Below are 11,154 nucleotides of genomic sequence, written 5' to 3'. Positions count from 1 at the left end.
AGGTTGGGATGGAAGTGACTGGGACTGGAGTTCTGATCCCTCAGGATTCCTCTCTGTAGAATCTCTTTCCATCAGAGTCCCCTGGATTGCTTACACAGATGCTCAGACATCCACGATTCCTGAGTGGAAGCTGCCAGGCCTTCTTAATGTCTGAGCCATATGAGTCTCAGAACATCGTGCCCTCCACATTCTATGGGTCAAAGCAGTCTTGGGTCCAGTCCAGGTTCAAGAAGAGGAGAAAATAATAAAATCTCCTTCTTGCAACCAAAGGAATGTCATGATTGTGACACATGTTTATAAAGGAAGGGAAGAATTGCTTGGGGTCGTCTTTGGATTCCAGTTCCTTCAGCTACTCGCCTGTCTTGGTGTCAGTGGCCTCCTCTATCTGATGAGGGAGATTACCTCTGTCAGGGATGTGGGGAAAGTTAAATGGGAACAGACAAGTAAAGGGGCAGCCCCGAACCTTCCTTCCCTGCCCTTGGACCGGTGGCAACAGCCTGGCATCATCCACATGACATTCCCTGGGGTGGACAGAAGGACAAGGAGAAGCAGCAGAGGTTTTCCCCTCCCCTGACTCCCTCCTTCTAGGTAGACCTGAGTCTTCCCAGCACATCTGACACCCTGACATTCCTGAGTCCAGACATAAGGTCCCTGTGCTGTATGGTCAGTCCCCTCCAATGAGCTGCAGACATCTCCAAAGTCAGCACTCACCTCTGAATCAGCACCGCGGACAGCATCACCGCCCTCTCCTGGGGATCCGCAGGAGCCAAGAAAGGCAAAGAGAGTGCTCCTATGGGTGAAGGCCTGACCCCTGCCAGGGCAGAGGTGGGGTTGGTCACAATCAGAGCACAGAACTTGGTAGATGGCGGAAGACCTCCAGCACAGTGGGGGAGCGAGTGGAATTCAAAACATACTACCTGAGAGTCCAGAGATTTCCAGGGTAACATGACCACCTGTGGAAGTCATAACCCTGGTGATTGCCTGAGTGTCCCTACCATGTCTACTTGACCCATTCCTCCCTGAAAACTCACCTTCCAGTCCAGAAGAGCAAGAGCACCACTCACCCCAGCCAGTGCTTTCCCATCACAGTCACCTACCCTATGGTACTAGAATTGTCAGGCAACTTGTCTGTCTCCCAACCAGATGCTGCTCTCCTCAAAAGCAAGAGCTAGATCTGTCATATTCACCCATTTACTGAAGGCACCCTCCCTGAAGGTACAAGGTTGTTGATTGGTTGAATGAATGAGTGAAGGAAGTCTCCTCCCTGACTTCATGAGAAGAGTCGGCAATTCTTCTCTCTCAAATTAAGATAAGCTGCCAGTCTCCCAGCCCAATGAATCCGGGGCAAAGATTGATGAAGGGGCTCCGAGTGCAGACAGTGGTATATGAGACAAAGCACCCGTGTGATTTGTGCAACTCACTTGCCCACTCTTGGACCTTTGTGTCTTCTTCTGTAAATTGGAGAAGTGGAGCTAGCTGGCCCCACAGCGTTGATGGCGTGTAAGTCGTAAGTTCCTCTTTTGCACAGAGTTAGATTCTCGGTGGCTTCCCCATGTCTCTCCTTCCCATTTTTATGCTATTTTTTGCAAATTGGGGACCACGGGGAACAGGCTGGGCATGACTAAGCCCTTCTGATCACAGATTCTGCAACTGCTCCTGCAAGGAGAGAGTGAGTGGCCAGGACAGGGGGGCCCAGGAGAGGGGGAGGGCTGCAGGATGAGATTCCAGCTGAAAATTCAGGAAATGGTGATGGTGTGGGAGGACTTATGCGTGTTCACACCCTGTACCTTCCTTCTCCAAGATCACAGCGCTGACTCTACTCAGGGGGTTGGGTAATAGTTCTGGGAATGGAATAATATAGGTTGGACAGATTCATGAAGTTGAATAGAAGAAAACACTGTGATTTTTTCCATGTATACAAAGTCTTTAAAAAAAAGCATGCACAAAGCCATAGTATTAAGGACAGCATGCTCAGATGATAAAACTACAGAGAAAAGCAAGGAAACAATTGGCTTCACAGTGAAGTTGGGGCTCCTCCGAGGGAGTAGGCATTCACGATATGGAGGAGGACCAAGGGGGAGGTCCTGGGTGCTCCCCATGTTCTATATCTTGAGTGTGTTCATTTTGTGGTGAACCACTGAGCTTGTGGGGGCACTTCTGTGTATGTGTCTTACGTTTCCCCCAAAATATTCTCAAAGAAACCAACATGGGTCTGAGGAGGCACCACCTCCCAGAATTCCCACCACCTCTGCCCACCCCGTGGTCACTGAAAATAAACTTGGTGTATTAAAGTGCATGCCTCTTCTCTCACAAAATCCTCACCGTCCCTGAGGGTGGGGGACCCCCAGGCTGGCGCTCCTCACTACGTGTCTACTTCACGTGTCTCCATGTGTCCCCGTAACAGGGAGGTTCTGGTGCTGGGACACCTATTGTCTCCCCACTGGACACTGAATCTCAGGGCAGCGTCTGGGGTTGGTGTGAGACCTCATGAGCAGGGAAGGGACGCCCGTCATTTGGATTCTCAGGAAGTGAGGACAGTCAGCCTCCCACATCTCCTGTGTCCCTGAGTCCAACCCTTGGCCAGACCAACCTCCACAGACAGCCACAGCCTGTGATTCAACAAGTTTGACCAGAGGAAACATATTTCACTTTGCAGAAAATGACCCTCCAAGGGGAAGAACATCCACAGGGAGGCAAGAGACAGGGCTAGGGCCCTGCGTGGGGTGTGAATTGGGTGAGGCTCTCACCCTCCCTGGCCCAGGGTCCCCAGGATTGGACGTGGGTGGAGGATGGTTGACTATAGGGCCTGTCCCAGTCCCCACAGTGTCTGGGGTGAACTTCCTCCTCTGAGGAGGGTCACTGTTCTGCCCTCACCCTCAGCTTCCTGTTGGAGCCTCCTCTAAATCTTGAACTTTTAGTTTCTGAGAGAGAACCCTGAGAAACAACTTTTGTCGGGAAATTTGGCGTCTCCAACCCCAGACATGCTGCTGCTGCTGCTGCTGCTGATGGCCATGCTCTGGTGGAGGGAGGGGGCTGAGGGCCATAGAGAGCCCTGGAAATATTACCAGACTTACCAGCTGCAAGTACAGAGGACGGTGGAGGTGCCGGAGGGTCTGTGTGTGCGAGTACCCTGCTTCTTCACCTATCCCCAGGTTGGCTGGACTGAATCTACCCCAGCTCATGGCTACTGGTTCTGGGAAGGGGCCAATACGAACCAGGACGCTCCTGTGGCCACAGATGACCCAGATAGAAAAGTGCAGGAGGAGACCCAGGGCCGATTCCACCTCCTTGGGAGCCCCCATACCTACAACTGCTCCCTGGACATCAGAGATGCCAGGAGGACGGACAACGGAACATACTTTTATCGAGTTGAGAGAGGAAAAGCAAAATGGAATTACCAAGAAGACTATCTCTCTGTGCATGTGATAGGTAAGGAGAGGGCTCCAGGAGAGGCCTCAGTGGAAGTACTGGGATAAGACCTCACTCCTGGGAGGTGTTGGGGGTAAAGAGTGTCAGAGTTTAGAGGGAGGAGTTGGACCAAAGCTGGAGGCTTTTCTCAGGACTGCACCTCAGACCCTCCATCCTGATCCCCACATCTCCCTCTCTCCCGCCAGCCCTGACCCACTTACCTGACATTCTCATCCCGGAGACCCTGCATTCTGGGCACCCCACGAATCTGACTTGCTCTGTGCCCTGGGCCTGTGAGCAGGGGACACCCCCCATCTTCTCCTGGATGACATCAGCCGTCACCACCTTGGGCCCCAGGACCCGACGCTCCTCGGCTCTCACCCTCACCCCACGGCCTCAGGACCATGGCACCAGCCTCGCATGTCAGGTTAACTTGCCTGGGGCTGGAGTGACCAGGACAAGGACTGTCCTCCTCGACGTGTCCTGTGAGTGCTGGGCCAGGATGCCCCATTCCTGATGTGATCCTGAGGGAAGTGGGGATGGAGGTATGATGGCCTCAGACACTGGTGTGGGGTCGCAGAATCCAGGCTGGGAGGGGGTCAGGAGGTGGCCCGCCTCTATCCTTCCCCCATATTTGCAGCTCCTGGGGACAAGGGCCCATGTCTACCCAGCCCTCAACACCGATGAGTGTCTTTCTCTCCCAGACCCTCCGCAGAACTTGACCGTAACCATCTTCCTTGGAAACAGCACAGGTAGGAAGGAGCCCCCTCCCGGGCTGTAGGGAGCAGGACCTCTTCCAGCTCAGGGCAAGGCCAGGTCCCTGCCTCACCCTGGATTCACCCCAGTGACCGGCTTGTGGGTGAACCCAGTGGTCCCTCCCATCCTTAGCCCCCATGGCCTCTGAGAAGCTGTCCCCATCGGCCCCTCACTGCCCTCAGCCTTCTCCAATCCCCTCAGCTCCACAAGGGAAAAAGGGCAATTCACATGGCAGATCCCACCTCTGGAGACCCCTAATCATCAGTCTTTTGGTGACTGTTCCAGCCTTGTCTTTTTATTTTCTCCAACAATTGCTTACTTAAGTACCTTTGAATAGGTAATATATTCACACGGTCCAAAATTCATAACGTACAGCAGAGTCTGTCCTTCTGATGCCCAGTCCCCTATAGGGAAGAGATCAGTGTCCATACGCTGCTCTGAGCCTTGGTTTGTTCACATAAAGGATCTAAGTTGTCCTTTGATATCAGTAGCCCAGTTGTCCTCATTCTTCCCCACGACTGTGCAGTATTCCATCGTCTGGATGGATTCTGAGTTTGCACGCATCTTCTGTTAATGGAAAATCATGACATTAATTTTATTCTACTGGCAGAAACACTGCAATGAACAAGCCTGTGTCTCCTTTCGCAAACATGTCTGTGGGAAAGATTCCTATAAGCAAAATATAGCTGCTTCCTATATTCTTTCCAATTTCAAGAGATTTCACCAAGTGGTTCTTTTCAGGGGGAGAATAAGTTTACATTCCCACCCGTGAGGGATGAAAGTGTGTGTTTTCCTGAACTTGCACTTACATCTCTGTGTCTGTCTTCATCCAGTCTCTGTCTGTATCCTTCCTCTTTATCTCCACCTCTTTGTGGCTCTGACCCTCTCTCTCTTCTTCCCAGCACCCACAACCCTGGAGAATGGCTCATCTCTTTCAGTCCAGGAGGGCCAGTCCCTGCGCCTGGTCTGTGTTGCCGACAGCAACCCCCCTGCCAGGCTGAGCTGGGCCCGTGGGAGCCAGACCCTGAGCCCCTCACAGTCCTTGAACCTCGGGGTCCTGGAGCTGCCCCAGGTGGAGTCAAGTCACGAAGGCAAATTCACCTGCCAAGCTCAGCACCCTCAGGGCTCCCTGCACATCTCCCTGAGCCTCTCTGTGCAGAGTGAGTGCACCGGCGGGTTGGGAGGAGGGCTGGAGGAGGAGACAACACCCACCCTCACAGTCCACTGAGCAGCCCCCTGAGCTTCAACAGAGCTCAACTCTGGTCTGTGCTCTGCTGTGAGGCCTGAATTTTCCTGGACTCAGAGTGTCACTGTCCACTTCCTTCCAGGCCAGGGGTGTGGCGTGGGGTGAGGGCTGGGAGGGAAAGGCCAGCGAAAGAGGTGGGTGTTGGAGGAGAGGGGCTGGGGCCTGGACAGGTGTGTCTGGGGACACAAGGTCCTTCCTTTGCAGGTTGAACAAGTCTCAGGAGAGTGAGGCTTTTACCATGGGCACAAAATTTAAAGAGAAGCCAAAAAATCCTCCAGAATCAAAAGGAGTAATATTACAATGCAATAGTTTTTAAAAAATAAAATGAATGCAAAATAAATGCCATGATGAACAAAATATCACCATTTTAAATAAAGTCAGGCTGCAAACCTGCTCTTGTACGCCTCACTCTCCTCACTCTAACCCTGCCCCCTCCACCTGCCTCCAGTTCCATGCCCCTTTTTTTGCATCTGGCAAAGTGGCCTCAACACAGAAGTCTAGGGACCTACGTGGAGTGGGAGAAGAAGAGACCGAGTTCCCATAAGGGAATCACCAATAATCCAATCTGTCTGCAGGAAAAGCGTGTCCTTCATCAGGAGCGGCACTGGGGGCCATCAGTGGAGCAGGTGCTACAGCCCTGCTCTTCCTGTCCTTCTGCATCATCGTCATCATGTGAGCAGTGACCCTGGGGAGGGAGGGAGAGCCCTGGGGTGGGAAGGGCAGGCAGCCATGGAATCCCTGAGCCCAGAGCCAGAGGGACCTGGGTGGGTCAAGAGCCTGAAGCAAGGGCAGGAGGAGGTCCCTGGCACCTGGGCCAGTCTGTCATAAGCCCTTGGCCCCACTGCCCAGGATGGGGGAGCCTGTACTCTCAACCTTGAGGTCTCTGGGTCAAAACCACTCCTTTTCTACCTCAGTCACCCATCCTGCCCCTTCAGAGAGAACAGAGGAGGGGGTCAGTCTGCCCACTGCACCCTGAGCTGCTCTGACAGAAAGTCTCTCTGGTCTCTTCACTCAGAGTGAGGCGCCACAAGAAGAAGGCAACAAGGCCAGCAGCAGGCGTGGGGGACATGGCCATGGAGGGTACCATCGCTGTCACCAGCTCAGTCTGTCAGGTGTGTGACCTGGGCATCTCCCCATCCAGCATCCTGCATGGATACCTCCTCCAAGATGGTGCCCTGCATTTGATTGTCCTACTCAGCATGGCCAAAGATGCATTCCTCATCACCTCCTCTTCATCCTCCCATGCTGGATTACCCATCTTGATGACAGCAGGACAGTTTTCTCCTCTTTCCTTCAGGCCAGGTGCAGAGGAGGCACCTTCTCTCTATCCTCCTTTTCTTTTGCCACAGCCAAAAATTGACCACATCTTGTCCATTTTTCTTTCTACGAGCAGCAAGCATCAGTCTCCCTCTCTCCATCTTGACTCCTGTCATTGCAGAGGCTTCAGGATCTCTTTCTTGGACCCCTCATTTCTCTGCCTTTCACCTCCTTTGCCCTACACAGAGCGACCATCTAGAAGTCACCGTTGTCCAGCTGCTCTGCGTTTGAATATATGTTCACCCCCATTGTCTAGAGCAGAGGCTGGCAAAATTCTTCTAACAAGGGTCAGATGGTAGACATTTTTAGCTTTGTTGGCCTGACACTCTCTGTTACAGCAACTCAACTCTGATTTGCAGTGTGAAAGCAGCCAGAGACTATATGTAAATAACTGAGTGAGGCTGTGTTCCAATAAAACTTTATTTACAAACACAGACAGTGGGCTGGACTTGACCCACGGGCTGTAGTTTGCTGACCTCTGACCTAGAGAATGAAGCTCAAACTCCTCATCCTTGAGCCCTGCGTCTTCCAGCCTCTCAGTTCCTACCTCTCCAGAAGGGCTGGGGTTTGGGTGAGGAGAGTGAGGCACTCTCCTCAGATGCAAAACTTGAGGGGATACCAGAAACCTCAGCAACTGAGATAAATAATATTTTAGTACACTATTTTTAAAAAATCACAAGTAATGAAAAAAAATCCATGATAAGCAAAATATCAAAAATCTAACTAATGGTAGAATCAGTAGAGTGAAGTTAGTTAATAGTTATTTAAAATCATTTCTCCATCATAGGAAAAGCAGAGGCAGAGAAGAATGTTTTGAAAATATTTTCTCTGCTTTCGTTTCCAGTAAAGTCAGGAAAGCAAAATTATAATAAATTCTGGTTTGGGTATACACAAACCCTTTAATATCTTAAACTTAAACTTTAATCTTAAATCATGTTTCAAATTTTCAGTAATATTTCTATTATTTTAATGTTCTGGAAAAAGTGATCACTAAAATTAAAAACACATATATAGGAGGACACAGTTTTTCTTCTGGCTCAGGTTCCAACTGGTTCAGAAGGGCACTCTAACCAATCCTAGCTTATTGAAATTTTTGATATTCTGTTTTCCATAAGATCTTTTTACATTCATTTTGATTTTAAAAATATTGCATGAAAATCTCATTTATACCAGTTACCAAGGTTTTGGCTCCCCTTTTAGATTTGCATTGTGAATGACTGCCTCCCTTGCCTCACCCTGATCCCCGCCCTGCGGTCCAGTCCACTTCCGACCACTCCTCCTGCCTCCCGCCTTTTCTCCACCCACACTGGACTTTTCATCATCATCAAGCAGAGCAAAGTTACTTCTGCCTCTGGGTCTTTGCATGGGCTGTTCCTCCCTCCTCTCTTACTCTCCCCTCCCCTTTTGGTTGGGGAGCAACTAGAAATGAGGCTGCCAGTGAGGTCGACAGACCAGGAAAGTGTGATATCTTGTAGTTAAGTAGAGAAGGGCTTTCATTCAGGGAAGACATGCAACAGAGTCATCTGCTGCTGCAGAGTCCAGAGAGGTGAGGACTGAAGATGGCCATTTGGATTTCACTAGCAGAGGTCACTGGTGTGCTGGATAATAGCAGTGTGGGAAAGTGGTTGTGTGTGTGTATGAATCTTAATCTGGATAATCAAGAGAGACTTGGAGGAGCACAAACGTTAACAATTCTGGTGAAGCGTTCTCTTGTCAAGGGAGCAGCAAAGAAGGATGCTCCCCAGGCAGCACCTGTCATTCTCGACTGTGTGAGTCTGTATTAGCTTCGTGTTCCCACTGTAATGAATTAACACAAATTTAGTGGCTTCCAGAAACATAAATTTATCATCTTACAGTTCTGGAGGTCACAAGTCCAAAATGGGTTTCACTGGGCTGAAATGAAGGCGTTGGCAGGCAGGGCTGCGTTTCTTCTGGAGGCTGCAGGGGAAAATGCATTTTCTTGCCTTTTCCAGCCTCTAGAGGGCGCCTGCATTCCATTGTTCATGGCTCCTTCCCCCATCTTCAAGGCCAGAACCACAGTATCTTCAGATCTCTCTTTGCCTCCTTCCTTCCCTTGTCAAGACCCTTGTGATTACATTGGGCCCACCCAAATAATCCAGGAGGATGTCCCAATCTCAATATTCTTAACTTAACTCCATCTTGAAAGTCCTTTTTTTCATGTGAGCAACACATTCACAGGTTCCAGGAGATTAGGGCATGCACATCCTGCAGGGATGTCATTCTGCCTACCACAGGGCTGTAACTTCTTTGACTGACTTGTCCTCCCACGAAACTCTTCCCATGGGCAGGTGCCATGCCTGAATCAAGGCCCTGAAACCATCTCATTTACTGTGTTCCTGTCTATCATATCTTGATTCACGATTAGAGATTTGTTTAACTCACTTTCTTCTGCCTCCTTCAAATAAAGAATAAGCTGCAAGAGGTCAGGGCCTGTGTCTTCTGTGTCCATCACAGTATGTCTAGCACCCAGCTCAGGGCCTCACACACAGGTGCCCTCAGGCTGTGGGGTTAGAAAGAACTGGTTTGGATGCTGGTTTCACCAGCGACTTTGAGCATAGTGCTTACTTGGTTCAACCTCAGCTTTAATATTTATAAAATGGAGACAATAATAATATCTTCCTTATGAGGTTGTTGTAGGAAGTTAATGAGATTAGCAAGCTCCAAATAATCTGCTCACTAAGTATTGAATATTTAAAGAAAGCATGAATCAAGGAGATCTCGACAAAAATGTGTATGGGATGGATGGATGAGGGAATTCATGGGCCTCCCTCCTGGACACTTTCTGCTTGATCCTGTGCCTCACGTTCTGTTCTGACTCCCTTCTCTCTCCCTCCACTCAGGGTTCTGTGATTGAATCCCGGGCAGGCAGCGTCTCAAAACACCCTCCCCCAGAGGTGGCTGCCCCCTACTCAGGGGAGGAAGAAGAGCTATTTTATGCAAACCTCAGCTTTCTTGGGATGAAGCCTCAGGACCCGCAGGAACAGGAGGCCACTGGTGGTGAGTACTCCGAGATCAAGATCCACAAGTGAGCAGTTGCAGAGCCCCTGCCCTGGCTTCAGAGACCACGGTCCTTGAGGCCAAAGAAAAAAATCACAGACTGATGCCTGCAGATTTAAATGCCCGCTAAATGGTGTAAATAGCAGAGCCTTTGGAACTAAAGAGTTTTGAATTAGAATCCACACTCTCCACCTTTACTAAGTAAGTGACAGACCAACCCTCTCTCTGTGTCTCGGTTTCTTGTTCTGTGAAACACGCATGAGAAGCTCTACCTGGAAGTCTGTAGTGAGAATTCTGGGAGTAAAGTCCTATCAGAGCACCTGCCACAAAGTGGATGCAGAACACATGCTGGATCCCTGTGATTTGGACAGAGGGATCTGCTGGGGATCTCTCCTGACTCAGGAGAGGACTAGCATCAGACCTCAGACCTTGCATCCTGAGGTCCCTCCTGCTGAAATGTCCTCCCGCTGGACCTTCATCTGCTTCTGTCCTTGAGAGCCGAGCTCAAGAGGCAGACTCTGGGTTGAGATGGGAAAGTCAAACAGCAGCTTATCATCACAACCTGTGGAGACGAACCAAACCAGTGAGGAAGGTTCCCAAATGGTCACATGACCATCTGATGAATGAAACTGCATGATCCCAAAATCCTCTACAGCACCCACCCAAAGAAAGGAATGCATCACAGCAGCCACTGCATAGAGTAGCCTGATGGAAAGAAATCAAAGGATTGATGGGGCATTAAAAATTCCCTGTAAATGGACCCCAGCCCATTTATAACAGCACCAAAACCCATAAAGTACTAAGGAAAGCTTTTTTATTTAAATATGCAATGCTTCTGAAAAATACAGAATATTGCTGACAGAAGTTAAGGGAGATTCAAATGAATGAAGAAATATAACGTGTTCATGGATTGGAAGACAGAATATTGCTAACACGCCAGTTTTGTCCACACTGATTTAAAATAATACCAGTCAACAAACATATATATATGGATGTAAATAAGCTTATATCTGGATGTATAAGCATATATATGTGTGTGTGTGTGTACATACATAATTTGACAATTTGATTCTAAAATGTATGGAAATGTAAAGACCTAAAATAGCGAAATATTCCCAAAAATAAGAACACAGTTGGAGAAGTCAGACTTTACTATAAAGTGGAGTAATCAAGAGTGTGGTGTGGCAGAACAGAGTCCATAAATAGACCAGCACATTACACATGGTGCACTGAGCAGCACCCATTCTATTCAACTGGGAAAAGGACGACTTCTTGACAAATGTGGTCGAAAAAATGGATCAAGGCTTGGAAAAAACTGATCTTATAAATTATATAATGGGTTTATGTAATTGGAATCATGCGGTATATACTCATGTGGTTTGTTCACTCTGTGTTGCCTTTTTTTTCAG

At 49.3% G+C, this 11,154-nt stretch overlaps 1 protein-coding gene across 1 annotated transcript; it reads left to right on the top strand.

The window, feature by feature from the left end:
- Positions 1 to 2,820: 2,820 nt before the first annotated feature.
- LOC124251171 (sialic acid-binding Ig-like lectin 8) lies at positions 2,821 to 11,121 on the top strand. The gene is made up of 7 exons (XM_046683721.1): positions 2,821 to 3,429; positions 3,615 to 3,893; positions 4,113 to 4,160; positions 5,067 to 5,324; positions 5,986 to 6,082; positions 6,426 to 6,522; positions 9,589 to 11,121. Exons 1-7 carry the CDS (start codon positions 2,982 to 2,984, stop codon positions 9,775 to 9,777), a joined length of 1,416 nt encoding a protein of 471 aa, XP_046539677.1. The 5' UTR covers positions 2,821 to 2,981; the 3' UTR covers positions 9,778 to 11,121.
- Positions 11,122 to 11,154: the final 33 nt, after the last annotated feature.

This window comes from Equus quagga, chromosome 13 (genome assembly GCF_021613505.1).
Source record: "Equus quagga isolate Etosha38 chromosome 13, UCLA_HA_Equagga_1.0, whole genome shotgun sequence".
Lineage (NCBI taxonomy): Eukaryota > Metazoa > Chordata > Mammalia > Perissodactyla > Equidae > Equus > Equus quagga.
Note: the sequence above shows the minus strand (reverse complement) of the source record. Positions and strands in the feature narration are given on the sequence as shown.